The sequence below is a fragment of the Mus caroli genome, unplaced genomic scaffold, assembly GCF_978045245.1.
Source record: "Mus caroli unplaced genomic scaffold, Mus_caroli_1 scaffold_17, whole genome shotgun sequence".
NCBI classification, from domain to species: Eukaryota; Metazoa; Chordata; class Mammalia; order Rodentia; family Muridae; genus Mus; species Mus caroli.
The window spans coordinates 49,177,084-49,197,191 of NW_028227272.1; the positions used below are offsets into that span (position 1 = coordinate 49,177,084).

Consider the following 20,108-nt stretch of genomic DNA (forward strand, 5'->3'; position numbering starts at 1 on the left):
CCTCTCCGTTGTGTTTAAAAATCATAGTGTAACATCTTTTCATATAATCTGTGATATGGTGAATCACCACTGATCCTGCTGACTCCTGAATCAATTGTATGGTATTGCACTAGTCTAAAGAAGCCAAAATTATATGAGCTCTGTGAAATTCTAAGAGCTGCTGTGGTTTCAGGCTTTGCCAGGAGTTGAAGTCCAGGAACTAACACCTTTGGTTTACTTTCAGGTCTTTTCCAATGGCCACCTTGCCACTGAAGAATACGATGTCCCTCCTCGGCTTTCCCCTCCGCCTCCAGTTACCACCCTTCTCCCAAGCATAAAGTGAGTTTCCTTGGATTTGGAGATCGTGTGTCCATACCTAATATGAGAAAGGATGTTTTTCAGGTTCTTAGTACAGCAACTACAGGGTAAATAGAAGGGAATCGGTAAAGACAGAAGCGGTGGAATTGGGTTTATGACTTCAAGTATCAGATGGTAAGACTTCTGCTTCTGGGAGTAGCTCCTACAGACTTCCTAAACTCCTGAGAAGATGAATAACAGAACGAAAGGGCAAGAAAACTTAGCCTAGCCTCCATCGAAGCAGAGGGCAGAACAGCACAGCAAGCTCTCTACTCCAGCCTTTTTCTTCTTGACTTTATCTCACTACCCAACTTCAATAAAGTGACCCCCAAGTTCCCTGCTTTTCAAAACTCTTCAGTGCCCAAGATCTGTGCATGTATCCCCATGGAGTTTTTTCCTATCCAGTTAAGCCTCCCCTTGGTGGCTCAGACTCAGCTAGACTTCTGAGAATGTCAGTAGATCTGCACTGAGTTGGGATCAGTGGACATAAAGCTGGGAATTGGGGCCACTGCATGCTGGACAGTGAGGTGATGTCCAGCCAAGTTGCCACTCCTTCCATTTCCATTTCCTTCTTAGCTCTCTGTAGCAGTATGAGCCTACAGATGTTTAGCCAGCTAAAGAGTTTTCATCTATTCCTAGTGCTTGCACTATGTAGCAACCAAGCACCCCCTATCATGTTCCACCTTTTCCTCAAGTTCTATGTCTCAGCGTTTGGTTTTTATAAAAACTAATGTGACTTGTGTTCAATAATTAATAGTAGTTGACAAAGCAGAGATTGGCAGTATATATACCTATAATCCCAGCATTGGGAAGATGAGACCAGGAGGATCACCATCAATTAGAGTCTACCTTCAGAAAGATATAATGAGTGCCAGGGCAGCCTGCGATCCAGAGTGAGCCTCTGTATCAGAAAACAATAGAAAAGACTGACTTGCATTCTTCTTGTTACAAATTATTGTTCTTGATGTAAGTAATTATGTACTCTAATTTTAAAAAGATTGGATGGTTTGCAAATCATAAACAAGGTTTATGCTTTCAAATACTGCCAGGGAAAATTATTTTAAGGGGTGTGTTGTTGTTTTTGTTGTTTTTGATGGCTTGGTTTCTATCAACTAAGATTGCCAGGTTTTTCTTTTTTCTTTTCTGTTTTTCATTTGTTTCTTTTTCTTTCTCTTTTTTCTCTGGGTGTCCTATACATGCTCAGACAGCGCTCTCTCTCAGGTGCATCACTAACTATGCAAAGGCCTTCTTTTGTAATGAAAAGCCTCCTTAGAACTTCTTCATTCCTTTCCCTGGAGGTCCTTGAGTTTCCATTAGATTTATAAAAGGAAGAAAGAAAGAAAATGAAAGAAAAAGCGAACTCTCAACCTTCCAGGAATCTGATATGCTCTAAAAGGAATCGTTTAACATGTGTGACGTCGTCACACGAGAACACTGCACCAAACGCTGTACTGCTCATTGACTGGGGATTTTGGTTTTTTATTTGTTTGTTTGGTTGGTTTGTTTTGTTTTGTTTTTTGGTTTTTGGTTTTTTCGTCCTTTAAGGAAAGCCGTTACAAACTGCATCAGCAAAGTGTGTTTCATAGTCGGGACAGAAGGAGTCACTGAAGATGGGCACAATTAGATACCGCAGTGCCTGAAATTAAACCAGAGTGCAATTTGACATCCTTGAGGGAAGAATAGAGAAGCTGAGCTGAGACCCAGCAGTTACAAGCACTCTGTTATAGAGTCTAAGTGAGTGAGAGCAAACTTGATAGTACAGTCCTTGCAAGTAAACATTAAAGTGTGCACATACAGTAAGACATCTCCGCTCTCAAACCTCTACAATCAGGGTTTTAGGAAACAAATCACTAAGATGGTCCAAGTTCCTAATCAGCTCCCCCAGCCCTCTGTTTCTTTAATTCACACAGCTAAGTATGACTAGAGAAGGGGTCGTGGTGGTTTTGTTTGTTTATATTTGGTCCTTTTGTAATTAGCATGAATGGTAAATTCCTAGTGAAGGGCATTCACTGGTAAGTTTGTAATGTTTAACTCTGTAAGAACCACTAAGATCGGGTGATAGTTTCTCTCCACTTTCTAATTTTTTTCTCAATATTTTCTAGTTCATACTAAAAAATATTTTAACAAGCATTTAACACGTATTTTTATCAACAACTTAGTTAATTTGCATGTTACATATTAGCCATAGCTGTAAGCATTAGATTTGTATTGTATGTTTCTCTTCCCCTCCCCACAACTATATCTGTAGAAATTAAGTAAAGTATATAAGAAAATATAATAAAAGAAAAGGAAGAATGAAGAAAAGAAAATATATAAAATAAAATAATCCTAACAGCAGAAATAAATACTCAAAATATCAACATCCAAATTTTATCCTTGGGTCTTTTGTGAAATTGAGATTTATTTTAACATCATTTAGTTCATTTGTGGAGATGACATCACACTCTCCATGTTGTTTGATATTGTCACATCCATTTTTTTTCAGAATATATATATTGTTTTTTCTGTGAAATCATGAAATTCTGAAGTCAGCAATAGAGTAAAATCATGTTGGGTTCCATGTCTTACTCTAGCATTTATTAATTGCCCTATTTTGAAGAAGGTTCCCTCTCTGGACTTTTGGCTTCTATCTGGCTAATACATGAGAGGATATGTTTAACTTAAATGTTACCTAAAATCTTTTGAGCTTCTGCTCCCTATGCAGCAATTGTTATGAATTATTCACTATATGGTGCTAATTTTATTGGAAACTTTGGTGACCTGAATGCTCTCTACTATAGCTGGTTGACCACTTCCTATTGCAGAAGCCACCATGAGATGAACTATCGACCTTACTAACATTACTAATATTATAATGCTTATAATACTTTCATTATAATCATTATATTGTTCATATTATTATTATAGTATCGGATAGAATGTTGATTATGAAATTGTACTACTACATAATATCCACATAATTCATCATTAATACAGCTCCACTTTGACCCAATGGAGAGGATGGTCCATGTCCAAGGAGCATCCATCATAGGAGGATGACAGAGCAAACACATATGCTCACTGACGTGGCGCTGTTAGACATTCAGGTCCCCATTGCCATCTTAGATTCTTGGTCCGTGTTCAGACATCAAGCCAAAGGAAAATTACAAATCACTGCCTAAATTAACTTACAGTTCTTACAAATGTTGGAAGTCACAGAGCTGCACATAAGAATACCAGGCTACTAATTATCTTTTAGTTTCAACTCCAGTGATAGTACCAGTTAGGAAGATATGATTTTTCAGCATTTGATACTGGCCCTTGATGCCTATTTTCTTGAGGGCAGAGGATAACCTGTGAGGTTTCCGTTCAAGCCAGTCTTCATCTGGGTGATTATGTGACTCTTTCTACACACTTTATAATTTATTTCTGAAAATATGGTATCATAAAGTGATGGTGAAAAGAAATAGTCGCTGTTTGAATAGATACTCCATTTTCTGATTTTTTTAAAAAAATAGATTCTACACAACATTGGCACTATCAATAGAAAGCTTTAAGTAAAAACTTGAAATGTAGGTATTTATTATAACTTTTTAGAAGAGAGAACAAAAAGTTCCTTTTGTATTATTTTATTTTATAATTAAATTATAATGTATAATATATACTTTACATATATATGTAGTATTTTATTACATATATGCTTATTAAATTATATCTGTCTAATTTGATTTTTAAGTTTAATGAGATGGAAGACTAAACAGTTGAAATGTTTATTGTCCTTGGCATACTATACTATCAAATGAGCACAGATGATATTATAAATAATAAGGTAGTGAATACGTACAAGTAAAACAACACTGTAGAAAGCTGAGGAGTAATTTCTTTATGCTTTGCTGTTTACATATGGGCAATTGTAGTTTTGGCATATTAATCACAAGCTGTCAAATACTTTGGAACCAAAGCTACTTGGTTCATACTTTTCCTAACGGTTCTCTGTTGTGGGAGGTGGTGATGTTTGTTGTTGTTACTCATCTCTTAATTAAATAAGGTACTAAATTTGGGAGGTTCGCTGAAAGGAAAATCCATTTTTTGCCCAGCTGTCTAGTTTTTTTGTTCTGTTGTTGTGCTCACCTGAGACTTGTGGGGGGCCAGGGGGATCAAATTCCAACTCCCATCCCCTTCGGAATGGGTGCTCTAGTCAAGGAAAAAAAAGTGCTGGATGCTGTCAGTTAACCACTTAGTGGTAATCTCCGGTAGGAAAGTCAGATGTGGAACAGGATGACTAGTGACACATAGACTGTCACTCTAGATGTGGTCCTGAGGAAAGACCTCTCTGAAAGGGGCTTTTAAAGCAGTAAAGCAAGGGAGAGAGCCCAACTGTCTGCTTGAAAAGCCTGACCCTGGGGCACAGGGGCGCAGCTGTCCTAGCTGTCTCCAGGTTAACAGCAAATCTGTGAGATCGCTCGCAGTCAAAGCTTAGTCTAAAGCTACAGGCTGCAGCAAGCTTACCTTTTCCTGATAGTGTGAAAAGCACCCTCACAATCATTGTAATACTCATGCCAGGATTTGGGCAAATGACTTGTGTGCTGCAGACACAAGATAATCTTGTGGAATATCACTATTTTGTTTTGCTGGCTCTCTGGGCTTTGGTTTGTCTGAATTAGAGATGTTTTCTGTTCAGGTAAGAACAGTGTAGCACATGAAACATGAAATAAAACATGGCAGCTTGAGCTTTTATTTAATAAAAACATATATATCTTTACTTTCTGCCATTAGTTGCATGAACAGAGATCTTCTGATATGAGAAGCAAATAAAATGGCATATTATTTAAAATGCTTTTCTGTCTATGAAAGGTTCTGAAAATTGTTGCTCTCTCTCTCTCCTTTTTTTATCAGCATGGTGATTTTCTTTGCTAATACCCCCTCATTATTTTTATTTGAAAGCTTGTAAGTGCTCAGTTACGTGCAAAGTAGGGTAATCCTTGATGGCCCCAAGGTCTTCCCTTAAACATGTTGCAATTGTAGACAGAAACAGTAAAATAACAGTATAGGAAACACATCAATGGAAGGACATATGCTAAATACATATAACCGAAAAGGTCAAAGAAAATTACTGAATTTGTTGCCAGTTTCATGGGGATTTTTATAGACCCTGAAATATGAAGGGGTCTGCTTTTTGTTTTCGGAGAAAAGTTGGTGTGTCAAGGGTTGCTCCAATTAGGAATGAAAACCACTTGAAGAGGGTGATATTTGAGGTCCATTATCAAAGTAAATGGTAATGGCATGTGCAGTCAGTCTGCCCTGTGGTTATTCTGGGAGTAGGCAGTTCTTGGGAGGAATATGTTTGTGAACCTTCAGCTTTGAAAGGTGGCCTCAGAAAGTATCACCGTGATGGAAATAGACCTCTTTCTCAATATCGCGAATGTGCCTGCACAGTCAAGCCAATGAGTCACCATGAGGATAGGAAGGCTCAGATGAGTTTCAGGTTAAGGGGATAATGGTTTTGCAACCTGGAAAAAATGTACCCCTGTGTGCTATGACTCAGGAACAGCAGCAGAGTGCAAGAGGTAGCAGGAATGTGGAGTCAGATAACAGTGTAAATGGGTGTAAATGGATGCAAATGGCTTGGTATCTTTCCTTTGGAGCCAGCCAGATAGCTGTCCTACTTTGTTCCTCCGGGACCCTGGAGGAACACAATGAAAATAATATCTTTCACTTAAGGTATACCAGTGACTGACTGAGTCTCCATGTCCCTAAGTCCACCATCTAGATAACATACACACAGACAGTGACTCTGTGTCTAGTTATGCTGACACCTGTTGACTCATACGCTATACAAAAGTTTGGATAGAATGCATAGACTTTGGGTCAGCTTGATCTCTCTAACTTTTTAATTTACACGTTCTTTATGATAAAATTTTAATAAATATTAAAACATTAATCTAAGAGAAAATAGTGAACTTTCTTAAAAGACTTTATTAAAATGATAAGTAGAAAATACCAGGATGTATTTTTAATATTTAAGTACAAATGGCATATAGATTTCTTCACTTCTAGTTATAACTCACCAAGATCCATTCAACCTGATAAAATGTCCAACTAGTAGCTTCTAAAACTGAACCCTTAGTTTTTGATAAAATGATAGGTAATTATTGCCTTTCATATTTGCATCAGATGCTCTCTGACTAACAAAAGAATGAGTGGTATTTAGCCAGGCAAGATCTTCTGTCAATGAAGGGTAGCATCCAGAGCTATCCACAACAGGTGTGGTTTGTTTGTTTGTTTGATTAATTGTTTATTTCTTGCACTGACAAGATGGTTACTTGCTACAAGGCCTGATCACCTGAGCTCAATCCTTGGGAACGGCAAGATAGGAGAGAGTAAGAATTGATTGCCACAAGTTGTCCTTGACCTCCATCCGTACCTTGGCATGAGCACACACATCCCAATACATACTATATGTTATGCAAATTAAAAACAAGTATTCTTCCTTCAGAGTGAAGTGCTTCTTGGAAATCATTAAATCATTGAAGTGACCTGTAAGACAGATTTGAACTTCCACCTCTTGATGTAGTTATTGACTCTTAAGTCAAAGGTCCCTTTGTCTCTGAAGTGTTTACTTGAGAGGTATTATAGTATAGAGATGGTGTTCACTGAGACTGGAAGCACAGCAGGATGAGGATGGGAACATGCAGGGCCCACCTCCTCTGCCTATAGAGACATCCTGGTCTTTGCAGAGGTTGGTGAGATTGATGTCTGTCCCCAAGAATTTAGTGTTTGCAAGAAAATACAGTGATTTCTATTCTAACCGTATTAAACACCATCAAGTCATCAGTTTGAGACATTGGTACTATTGCTACCTGTAGTTGCAAGTTGAACTCTAGGGTTCAACCAGACTATAACACTGTTGTTTATGAATTTCATAACCTGTGTTCTGGGCTGTATAGAGACTACTACAACAAAGCTTCAGGTTACCATTAACTGACATTTGGATCCTGAAGTATCTCTTAACAAACACAGCTTTAAAAATCAATACTGAAAACTTCTTCAAAGACAAATTAAACGTATAAGCTTTTGAAAACTCCCAAGGGAAGGTTTTCTGTGATCTCTGAATACAGTTGAAACTTTAAATATGAGCACACACATACATGCACACACACACACACAAACACCTCTGACATTATTTTCTATTATAACGGGTGTTCAGCCTCACGGACCCAAAAGTGAAATAATTATAGAAAGTTCTCCAAAACCCAAAGCTTTTTGAGGATTACATGACAGATACAACTGGTAAAGTATGCAAATGTTCCAAAATTTGAGGGGAAAAATAATCTGAAAAACTGTTTTAGTCCCAAGGAGTTCAGACAGGGACACTCAGCTCGAGAAGAGAAGAATACAAAATGAAAATTTTACTTTGTGGTGAGAAGAAATGAAAATGGAAAAAGAAAAAGACAAAAAAAGCCACATAGGCATTGGCTGCCTCACGTACCAAAGGGCTCCTGCTCCCTCTACAGAAGGTGCTGGAGCATTACACTGTTTTGTATTTTTTTTTTTTGGGAACATTTTCCGTGAAGTTTATAATAATTAAAATGGTTTGGATCCGTGTTTTTCTAGTGTCCTGCAAACTAGCTGTCTTTCTACCTGTTGGCCAAGTTGCATTTTAACTTTTTTTTTTTTTTTTAGACTGTGTCTTGGGCAGTAGCAAGGGTTAAATTAAAACCCACACAGGAAGTAGAGTATTTTTCAATTTTATTTTATATATTTTCCCAAACGATCAAGTAAAGTGCTCAAATTCACCATGTCATTCCGTTAAGTGTTTTATTCGTTGCTGTTAGGTATTACACTTAGGTATCATGAGTTACAAAAACAATACATTTCAAAGATTTATTTCTGTCATGGTCTTCTAATTCTGGACACGTTTCATTCTTAATTGTTGCAGTGGGAGGAACTCTAGCACTAGAGTTATAAGTTCACAAGATAGTTAAATTTCTCTCTTATATGGCTTTTTTTTAAACTATAGGTATTAGCCATAGACCAGTTTGAACCTTTAAATAACCTCTTGTTTCCAGTTGATTTCAGTGTATTCTTATCACTTTTGCCGATTTCCAGTACATGGGAGGGAGCAATTAACATTTTAATAGCTTGGTCTTGAATAATTGTACACATTTTATGTTAAAGCTTTATTTATAAAACCCTTTCATTTTCATAATTTTCATTTTTTTTCTTAGTTCACCCTTAAAAACCACAGGTATGAATATCTTATCTTAACATTTCAAGGCCTTCCATTTCTATTGGCTGTAAGAACAGTTTACAGTTGAAAACTTCCAGTGACAAAGCAGCTTCTTCATTTTTCTATATCACATCAGACCTTCCTGCTCTGGTATTTATGATGCTTAAACCAGATTGGATTTTCTTTTCCCTCTTGGTAGGTGTACTGGTCCATTAGCAAATTGTCTCTCAGAGAAAACTAGAGGCACCGTAGAAGATGATGACGATGAATACAAGATTCCTTCATCCCATCCTGTTTCCCTGAATTCACAACCATCTCATTGCCATAATGTCAAAGCTCCTGTTCGGTAAGAAGATGAGCATCTTTGTACCACCCTGCATCGGCATAAGCATTGTCATGCTGTCCAACATGGGGATTGTTTCTATGCGGTTCAGTAGAATGTGATTGGTTAAAAGTCCTGTTCCTAGCCTAGCCTATAGTTCCTATATATTTCCTTCATTGCTTTCACATAAAAGATTCTGTTGCCTTCTTCCCTGCCCCCACAAAAGGCCAAATTACAATCTAATAAAAAGGAGCTATACGTTACATATAATGATGATTAATTCATGCATTTCCCCTAAGATATTTTAATGAATTTCAAAAGGTCCAAGCATATATATCACGAAGAAATATTAGTGTTTAGAAACTAATATTAAGATACTAGGTCAACCTGCCTAAGAATTTTTCTTCATAATGTGAAGGCTAGAATAATTTATATTCATTTTCCTTCTTGATATTTAATATACTTCTACTGAAATCATAATACAATGGGGGGAAGCCTTAAAGTTACATCTGTTAACTTCTTTTTTGAGCAAGTACCTTCTCTTCCGTGAGCTAAGAATACAAAGAACACTGGGTTTTGTTGTTTTATTTTGTTGTGTTTCCTTTTCTTTTTCCCCTCATTGTAATAGGAGCATTATTGGTCTTCAAAGTGCCAGTCACATTGACTTTTATAAGAATTATTGATAATGGCTTACATGTTTTGAAATATGTTTGTCTTTAAGCAAAATCATGGCTTTGCATGCATGAAACTTAATACAGTTACAGTAACATTTATATAATTTGCATGTTACTGACATGTCAATCTATTAGCTTTATTTTCTGAACTTATTTTCTGGCCTTCGTTCTTCTTGCATAGTATTCCTGGAGCTGTGCTTGGCTCCAAGTTGCTCAGCTCTGTTCAGACACTGTTAGTGGCTGAGCTGCCTGAGGCCTCCTGACGACTGACAGATAGGAGACTGCAAGGCAGTCTGTCATCTACACCATCTTTACTCAGAGTGCTGCTTCCACTTGAGGCCAGCTCAGTCGACTTAAAGTATTTTATGAGTAGAGTTTCCATCTTTGGAGTTGAAAACGCTTCCCAGGTGTCTCATCGAGGTAGAGAAAGAAATACTTGGAAACCAGAGTTGTGCCTCCAAAGGATGCTGGTGGGCCGAGTTACTACCCAGGCTTAGTGATGCACTGCAGCCCACGCTTTCCCTGATTACAGCAAGAGCCAGCTATCTCTTGTTAATTGTGCTGATGAGTGGTCCTGAAAACAAGATAACGGAGAGTGTTACCCTGGGAGAGCCAAGTGCCCGCTGAGCTAGCGGAGGGAAAGTCACGCATGCTCATCAAGTATAAACTGCGAACAAATCCCAGTTTCTTTGGCTCTTACTAATTTAGTATAGTAATTTTTAAATGCTAAAATTGAAAAATATTTTTTTGGTTTCTTTGGGATTCTCATTCTTCTCATGGCTGGAAGACTGAAGAATATGATTTTAATTCATCAAATTTTAATTGTCATATCACAGTAGATGATATTTAAGTGGCTAACCTCTTGGATACTGAAAGTCAATTTGAATTATAGCCATCATAACCAAGTCCCCACAGTTATAGAGAAATAATAAATGTTGCTAATCCCTAAGCTTAATTGTAATGAATTCTTGATCTAATTTGTTCTTGAAAACCAGTGAGTGGAGTGGCACCTTGTGTCAGCTGCAGAGTCCTCCCCCTCCTTAGAACTTCCTTTTCCTGGATGAAACTCACTCCCCCTTTGGAACATCAAGAAAAATAAATTGTCAGTATGTGGGAGGTGAAACAGTAAATGAATCATTCAATTCATATCATCATTATGAAGATTCAATACGTAACTGTTCTTAAATGAACCATATCTTGCCCGTTAAAAAGAAATGGCCACCAGAGAGAATAGAAATGAATTTCAGATGAATCACTCTCTCACTATCTACTGAAATATCGACTATCTCCTCCATTATGAATATAGTTTCACTTTGCTCTAAGAAATCAGAGTAATTCAAAAGGAAAGTATAAAACTTCTCTCTCTCTGAGGCTCTTTGGTATCCAGCGGTTACTAAGCTAGGTGCTTAAGAGCAAGTGTGTTCTGTGCCCTCTCCCATGCCTCAGTTTCATCCAGTCTTGATGCCAGTACCAAAATCACGGCTTTTAAATGAACTACTATTTTCCGCACATTAAACCATCTTGATGGTGTGCACCCAAAGCTTTTGCTGACATCACTTCCCTAAGGTGTCAGAGGGCCAGCATTTGTTAAACATAGTGGTTAGATAGGTTCAGAAGGAGTAGGTCTTGGAGTGTTCCCTGCAGAAATTAAATGAAATTGTCCAATGCTTCATAGTGATTCCTCTCTTTTAAGGCCCTAGCATAATTTCAATTCAAAGAATGGTTAAGTTGAACCAACAGACACATTCAATGCCATCAACAAAAATGGAGGCCATTAGACCTTACATAGTTTTCGGTAGCTTATACTCAGTCACTTCAGAACTCTGGCCGGGTGTAATTAAAATTGTACTCAAATGGGTTTAGGATTTCGGCTGCTTTAGTAGCTGTAAATTTCAGTGAGAGAAAGAGAGAGACATGTTTACCTTCAGACAAACACATCTGATTTTAAAGTACAGGTCAGGGTAGCTGCATGTTGTTACTAGTCCTTTTTCTAGAGAAGATAATTGTTTTTGTTTTGTATTCTTATTACCTTAGTAGGTATGACAGTTCGCTCTATGATCCTCCCCTCACGCCTGCCATGACACTTAAATGATTCTTGCCCTCTGGTCTCCACATTAGGTCTTGTGATAATGGTCACTGTATATTGAATGGAACTCATGGTACGCCTTCAGAGATGAAGAAATCAAACATCCCAGATTTAGGCATCTATTTGAAGGGTATGTATGGAGTATGTTTTCCTTTGCAATATACATCTTAATGGTCTCAACTTAAAGGGAAAGTTCCCTTCTGTTTTCATACTGAGAATACATTAAGGTTTTGTGTTATCCTCTAGGAGGTGTTTCTGATTCAGCCTCTGATCCAGCACCATTACCACCTGCCAGGCCTCCACCCCGGGACAACCCAAAGCATGGTTCTTCAGTCAACAGGACGCCCTCTGATTATGATCTGCTCATCCCTCCATTAGGTTGAAACTTTAAAAGCAGTTTAAACAACCCTGACCTGCTCTCCGTTTCTGCATTATTCGAATTAAGAGTTCAGTATAATGCAGACTCTGGGTTGAGAATTGGCCTAAACTTAGTCGGGTTCTCTGGTTGATGGTGGCTCCTGCATTCACGTGACATCACTCTAACAGATGAACTAATTGCATAGGAAATAGCTGGGAAATTTTAGGCGATTTTCATAGCATCTTTTGGAGTTTTTAAGTGTCTGATTTTTCTGCAATAAGGCGCTGCTTTTATAATCAGAGAAAAAGTACTTAACTTAGTTTGTTTTAAGCTATATTTCCACAATCTCATCCTTACATAACTACAAAGGAGAGCCTGGACAGGCTGGCCGCCAGTAGGGATTTCATCAATTCTCTCATCTAGAGGCAGTTCTGTGTCAAGACCCAAGAGTGTTGCTCACTCCCCTGGCCTCTGTCCAGTGGCTTTCAAGTGCTGTTCAGGAACTTTAAGCCAGGGCACTCCAAATGTACTAATCCTTAGTAAACGTGACCCACACTTTGCTTCTGCATGAAATTGCTGGGCCCTAACTTATGAGAAAGTATATACTTCATCTGTTTAATCTGTTTATAAGCTTTTCTGAATTGTCTGTTAGGCTGCTAGAAATACTAAGTGAGCTTTTATATTTCTCATATGCACCCCAGACCAGTAGTTTGAGCTGTCCTATTACAGTGTCTTTTGCTTCTGATTTATTGATCAAAGGTTTTCGTTTTGTTCTGTTCTGTTTCTTCTCTTGCGCTTGAATTCTACATTCCTGTCTACAGTCTGGTTTCCTTATTTGCTTTTTCCATCACTCAGGCCCTTACGATCTAGATGACAGTGTTTAATAGAGTTTGCTGTAGGGCTGTCAGGGACCTATGTGTTTGCATCTGGTCTAGTTGAGTTTTTTTTTTCTTTATATAATAGCCATGGATGATTGATGACCTTTCTGCTAGCTATTCCCATAGAAGTTACAACCTACCTCTTCTCTTGGGCCTTCCTCCAGTGTGGCCTGCGTATTGGTCCTTGCTTACTGTTCTCTCGGCTAAGCACAGGCATTACCTGTCTTTCCTGGACATATATTTTTGAACCTCTGATGTTCCACTTGATAACAGCACCTCACTGGATGCTGCTTGTATTTTTCTTTTCTGCTCTCATAAATTCTCCTTCATGAGGCCAATTAAACCCTTTCACCTGTCAGTCATAAGTGTTTGCGAACAGGTTTTCACTCCCCTTGATAGTATTTAAGCTCCTTAAGTTTTGATCTTCATATCACTCAATTCCTAGCATGGTGCCTGATACTTAAGGGCTGGAAAAAAGATTTGAATTTAATTATGTGACAGCAAGAGCCTGAATGATAACAAATCTCTTCTAAATCTTCAGATACTTAAAATTAGAAAAATATTTGTGATGATTAGATCAAATATTCTGCATATTTTTGCAAGGCAAGCACAATGAATGATAAATTCATTTTAATGTATTTATGTCAAATTCATTCTGCTTAAATACATGTGTATTTTTATTATTAGAATATGAAGGTGTTTACATATAGCCTGTCTCACTGACAGCATATTTGATGTACATACTTGCAAATTATATTCAGTTCATTTTATTTTTTTAAAGATTCAAGGTAAGAAAAACTCTGGTCTAGCAATAAATTGCAGGGATAAATATATAGACATAAAGTCACACTGCAGTGTTCTATAAACATTGAATAAACCACATATAACATATACACATGTGGGTGACTAGCTTTGGAGCCACCTAATGGGGATCTCCATTGACGTGTTCTTCTCTGGAGATGACAACTAAGCAAACAGTACACTCTGCTTCACGTGTGCGTTTGCTCTATATTTTTACAGTAAATCAAATGTGTGGTGTGAGATAACAGAATTACAGTCCAGTGGAACAAGCGTTATGGAGTGATTAGACACGCTCTTTGACACTAAATTATCTGTGCATGGTGTGATTTTTCTCAGGAGAGGCCATGAACTCTCTTTGTTGCTCAGAGATTTCGGTTTGGCTGGTTTTACTGAAAATACTTTTCAGTTCAGAGTTCTAGTATACAATAGTGTAAACGTGACAAAGGGACAGTGAGCTGATATGTTACTTGCAATGCTGATTTTTATAGAAAGACCCAGGAAACAGAAAAATGGTTTTGGGGGGGGGTTCATTGGTATGTGTGTGTGTGTGCATGCGCATAGGTATGTTCGCATGCATGTGTGTGTTTATATACATTTTCTATCCACACACCCACAAAGCAACACCATTCTGTAAGTCAGGGAAGTGCTGAATCCACCCTACAAGTGAACTTACTTGTCAGGTGAAGCGGTAAGGGAAAAATCAGTCATATTTTTGCTTGGTACTGTGTTTTGATTGATGAAGTTCTACTGTTGATTGATGGTGCTCCCTCTTTAAACGCAGGTGAAGATGCCTTTGATGCTCTCCCTCCATCCCTCCCTCCTCCTCCACCTCCTGCAAGACACAGTCTCATCGAACATTCAAAACCTCCAGGCTCCAGTAGCCGGCCTTCCTCAGGGCAGGACCTTTTCCTTCTTCCTTCAGGTAGGAGTGAGTGAAAAGCCAAAGGGGGGGCAGGACAGGGGTGGGAGCAGGGATGGGGCTGGAGAGATGGCTCAGTGGTTGAGAGCACTGACTGCTCTGCTCTCAACCAGAGCTCCTGAATTCAATCCCCAGAAACTACACTGTGGCTCATAACCATCTATAATGAGATCTGGTGCCCTCTTCTGGTGTGCAGGCATACATGCAGGCGGAACCCTGTATACATAATAAATAAATACATCTAAAAAAAAAGGCAAAAGCAGCATTTTCTTTTAGAGCAAAGTACATCTGAGATTGTGCTGTCAAATTTATGTTATTGTTTCCTGAGTCTCTGCCACATTAGCAGAAAGATCTCTGGATAGTGAGAGCTGTGATTGCCTGGTTTGCTTGACACCAGATCGACTTAATGACCAAGCATCACAAAGATGGCAGAGCAATAAGGAATCACAGTGCTTGCACATGACCCAGTAAACAACTCCACACCCAAGTACATATGGGCAATACCAACGGAATGTAGTGGGTTATTTAATACTGTTTAAAAAGAGAGATGTAAAGTCAGACTGGAGATGTGTTAGTGGAGCAGAGTTGAAGGTTGCTAGGTTGGAATTGGGGCTGAGTTGTATATTGTACATCTTGTACATGTATAAAGTTCTGAAGCAAAAGAAAGATCGGAAGGACAGAGGGAGCATGCTCTGCATATTATAGGGGGCAAGTGATGCCTTCAGATGCCAGCAGAGTTCCTGAAAGACAGATGACGGCGTGATGGATCAATAGGAGAGGCACAAACTTTAGGTTCTCAATCCCTGTTTCCAGTGAAATGTTTTTCTAATAACGGACTTCAATATTTTTTTCAAGATGTGCTTCAACGCCGTGGTTTTATTCAAAGCATAAGGTTTTATGTCCTAACAAGGTAGCTCTCCTAAGTGTTTGTGTTAACTATTTTAAGTATGGAGATCTATTGTCTTCAACGGGAAGCAAATACAGTTTTCTGTTAGTACACATCTGTAGAGTGTGGAGCAGATATAAAAATGAAGAGACTAAAGGAAACCCTCTGCATGTCTCGGGCAGAATAATCAGAAAAAGGAAACACAGCCACACATGACAGCAGGCTGTCGTTATCACTGTCTCCAGTCTCCCCAGTCTTCCCGGGGAGAGGTGTGTGGTCTGTGTGCCTTGCAAGGCTTCCCTCCTGGACTAGCTTTGGTAAAGCAGTCTAGGTGGACGTGGAGGGACATGGCTGTAATCCCAGCAGCTGCAAGTTTGAGGCACAGGACTGTGAGTTTGACGTCATCCTAGGCTATACCAGATTTGCCTCAAGAATAGAAACAAAATGTTTTTAATGTTTTCTGCACATTTCCACGTAAGATAAATGATGGGAAATCTCTTAAGTGTTCTCATTGTTCATTGCTTCACCAATAACTCATTGAAAGTCTGTGGAGCTGTTAACCTCCTCTCCCCATCCCTAGCAACACGACCACTGGCTCTGTTTTCTTCCTCTCTCCTTCCCTCTGCCCCCACTGCCCCACCCCACTCTGCTTTTTCTCTCTTCTCTTTCTCACCTGGTTTGATAATGTAGAGACATTGGAGAGAGTTCATGAAACACAAACTCTGGTCACCTAACAACATGTGTCACTTTGTGTTTCAAGGGGCTGAATATGGAAAGAATAATTTCCAGTTGAGGTTTTCAGCGGCAGTTGTCTTGTCGAGTGTTTGGTTCATTATTAACGCATCCTTCCCCCCTGTGCTCATGGGTTGCCAGGGTGAGACCTAAGGCCAAGAGTCCTAAGGTCATCTGCTGCAAGCAAGAATTAAGACAAGCATGCAGCCACAACTCTTGGGTGCTGAGCTTTTGGCAGCTTCTGGTTAGCATCCTCCTCTAGCTTTTCTAATGTACTCGTGATTTAATCCCTGACTGGTGAAGCCTCTGTACAGTGGGCTCCCTTACAACCAAGTCAGAATTTCTAGAAGCTACCAGAAAATATTTTGTTACATTTTACAAAATGTGTGACCATTTTTCTAAAGAAATACAGTGGCACATTGCTAGTGGTAATTCTTCACTCTTAAAAGTAAAACTTGATGAAAGATATACTTACTAAGTCACAGTTCAGCTCACTGCTTTTACAATTGTAAAACTGAACTCACATTGCAGCAGCTACTATGGAAGTCTCCCTCATGCCCAGTGTTTTTACTTAATTAGTGTACTCATAAATTACTTTGCAGTGTTGAGATGAGTTCCTTGAAAAAATATGCCAACTTAAGGGCAGAATAGATATCTCATAAAAGGATATTGCATTTTCTCAGAATATTATATAAAATCCCCATCTCTTTCTGATAGCCTTCTACGCCCTGCACAGCTGAGTCAGGGTCCCAGCCTTTCCACTGCTCCAGAATTCAGCTTTCAGACTGCAGAGCCGCCTTTCTGCAGAGAAGCCTCATGAGTCCAGCGGGCTAGCGGAAGGACAGCCATGCAGAGACTCAGCTCTGTTCATCCTTTGTTTCCCACCTTGGGCTTTCACACAAGATTTCTTTTGGCAAAATTATAATTCCCACTAACGTGCGCGAGCCTTCCTTTTTGGATGAGCCAATCAAAACTTAACAAAACCCGAGTCCTCAACAAAAGCTCTATGATTTCCCGTCCACAAACCCAAGGCAACTGCTGGCATACATGCCTTTTTCTCTTTGTAACAAAAAGAGAGAGAAAGGCAGTCTCCTTTTGTGTGGGAAGGTTGAAATAGGCATTTCTACAGCTTTGTGCCAGGGCATGTGCTTAAGCAACACGAGCTAGGACAGCACTGAGTCTTAATCCCACCCTGCATGGAGTCTTTGGGAAGGACCCAGGATGTACCCCATGCTTGGCAGCCTTACTTCACCTTCACCTTCCTCTCACTTTCCCTATAACCTAGAATCTCCAATATTAACATCTCAATTCAATGTTAAGATCTAGTGACGTTATTAAAGATAAGTAGTACTCTTAACTCTGAGGCATGGGCATTCATCTGCATAAGTAAAACTCAAAGGAAAAGGATCCAGTGGGTATTATTTATTCAACCCTATTGAGACATCATCAATAACGGGGCTGATCAGAGAGCTCGTGCCATCTGCAAGGTTGACCAAGGAGTCACATAAGTGATGTCAACTGCGGTGTCCTTCCCGTGTGGAGGCTGCCATGTTCACATGTGAGAAGTTCAAGGGCACGAACTGGGCTCTTGAAACTCTCTCTCCAGCTCAGCAGCAGCCTCTGGGGATTTGCTGTAAGAAGTCAGGCAGGACCTGCCTAGGCTGTAAATTAGAACCGGGACTACATTTCTTCTTAGCAAATTGAACACATTGTGTGTATTACATTCTCAAAAAAATTATATTACTGTATAATTACACATGGGCTGTAGCATTTTCAATTTGTGTGTTTTAATCATAAATATGGACATTGGCCTTACTTAGTTTTAAACGAATTTAATTCAGCAAAGCTTTATTGATTTTCAAATTTCCCTTATCAGAGGACAGCTAGTAATTATAGCACTCTGTAGTAATTATTCTATGTCACGCCATACCCTTTGGAACAGTAGCTCCAATTCCATGGCTCTCAACAGGGAGCCTCCTTCTTCCTGTCCCTGACCAGGAACAACTTGGTCTAAAGCGAGGTAGAACACGTCACGATGGAACAGATTCTAAGTGGGTTTGCTACTGATTTAAATAATTTATTGTATCCAGTCCCTTTTTAGGTAAAATGATTTAATGGAAAAACATTTTTAAACTGCAATTGTTTGTTTTTTAATTCATTTATAATACTAAAACATATCCAGATTTTACCACTCTACGTTTTCAGTTTCTCTGTAAATAATGTAGAAATGTCCAGGAAGCCTGTGAGTTTCCTCCAGGGTATAATGATATAGCTAAACTGTATATACTTATAGTCCATCTTTCTTTATGGAAAGTATGTGTTTGCATGGATTTATTTTTAGTAGTTACAATGTTTATTAATAGCAAGTTAATTGCCAAACAGTTTGCCTGTTGCTGTATTTAAGTTAAGAGATACAATATAATTAAGGAAAATTCTGCCCTCCAAGGAACTCAGAATAACTTCAGAGATGGTACCAGCAGAAGAAAACAGATGCAGAAATCATGAGAGTAGAGGAGATGGCTGTAAATTATTAGTGAGCCGAAGAAGTCAGAGATAATGTTCTTCTATTCAGACAAGAGTACACACTAAGGCTTTAAGCCCATATACTGCTAATTTTAAAGCGGTTAGACCTGTGGTCCTAGTGACTTCTGCCAACACAGACTCCTGTCTCTGTTTAGTTACATTTGGTGAACTCCATCACGTATAGTGAAATAATTTTCAGTCTACTATTCACGTTTCACAGTTTTACATGGCAGAGTATGAAAGAGTACATTTTTAATGTGTATTTAATCTTTATTTTTAGTAATGGTGTATTTTTTGCAGTTGAATTTATGATTCAGTGAGACAACCTGAGAACTTGATCTTAACATATTTTGAGATGTCTAATATAGTACAGTTTTTAAAATACCTTATATTTACTGATTTTTGTACAAGCATAAATTCATTTAAAAATTGCAAGCTTCAGGCCTGTTTACAGATTCATCTTGATGTCCACTTCAGAAATCCAAGTGACCCAACTGTTCTCTCTTAAGGCAAAGTAGGCACCATTTTCTTTATGTTTTTTCCCTCATCAGCTTTCATTCATTGAAATGCATGGGTAGGGATAGAAATTTGAGTTATGAGGAGGCTAAGTAAGTGACCTGAAAAGATGAAGAAACATCTATGGTCTTAGTTTTGGAAGTAAATGGAATAGCTCTAGCCTGAACAAATGAATGAGTGTGAAAACTGCACAGTCCATTGGGTGTTACTGCTCATGAAATTAGTTGACCAATTCCTTATCAAAATCTACAGTCCTGAGAAAGTTCCCAGAATTCTTTCTTCAGCCATCCAGCTGGGATCATTGTTTTAATTTTAAAAAAAAATGTCTTTATTTTTCAAGATCCCTTTTTTGACCCAACAAGTGGCCAAGTTCCATTGCCTCCTGCCAGGAGAGCAGCAGGAGACAGCGGCAAAGCCAACAGAGCCTCGCAGGACTATGACCAGCTCCCTTCAGCTTCCGGTGAGTTGGCTGAGAACAGTAACAATATTGTCCTGTGTTTTTATAGTGCCTTTTTCTCTGTAGCCTCTGTCTTTTGTTTATTGCACTATACCTAAGCATTCACTTACTTTCGATGTCCTTAATATTTGGCATGTAAAGCATACATTCTGAAAACAACACCCAGAAAAATACCTGGGGGAAAGAAAAAGTGAGGCTTACTATTATGAGTGAACAGTCAGTAAACTCACAGTCTTTATTTTGGGATGCATTCTTTCTTTTGATTTCCGTTTCGCATCCAGATAATATCCTTGAGCATCTGCCCTTACTGTTTTTTTGTTTGTTTGTTTGTTTGTTTTTGTTTTGTTCTATTGTTTTTGGTTTTTGTTGTTGTTTGTTTAATTTCTCATTAAGACTGACAACTCTCTAAAA

At 38.7% G+C, this 20,108-nt stretch overlaps 1 protein-coding gene across 6 annotated transcripts in view; it reads left to right on the plus strand.

The window, feature by feature from the left end:
- Cblb (Cbl proto-oncogene B) overlaps nucleotides 1-20,108 on the plus strand; it is a 181,902-nt gene that overhangs the window by 148,035 nt on the left and 13,759 nt on the right. For 4 of the 6 annotated variants that reach the window (XM_021184357.3, XM_029470505.2, XM_029470506.2 and 1 more), the window contains 6 exons: nucleotides 224-318; nucleotides 8,745-8,891; nucleotides 11,660-11,757; nucleotides 11,874-12,005; nucleotides 14,446-14,586; nucleotides 19,581-19,700. In XM_021184357.3, the coding sequence (XP_021040016.1) occupies nucleotides 224-318; nucleotides 8,745-8,891; nucleotides 11,660-11,757; nucleotides 11,874-12,005; nucleotides 14,446-14,586; nucleotides 19,581-19,700 (733 nt within the window). The remainder of the gene's footprint in view (nucleotides 1-223; nucleotides 319-8,744; nucleotides 8,892-11,659; nucleotides 11,758-11,873; nucleotides 12,006-14,445; nucleotides 14,587-19,580; nucleotides 19,701-20,108) is intronic. The other 2 variants (XM_085832117.1, XM_021184356.2) reach the window with 2 other exon arrangements.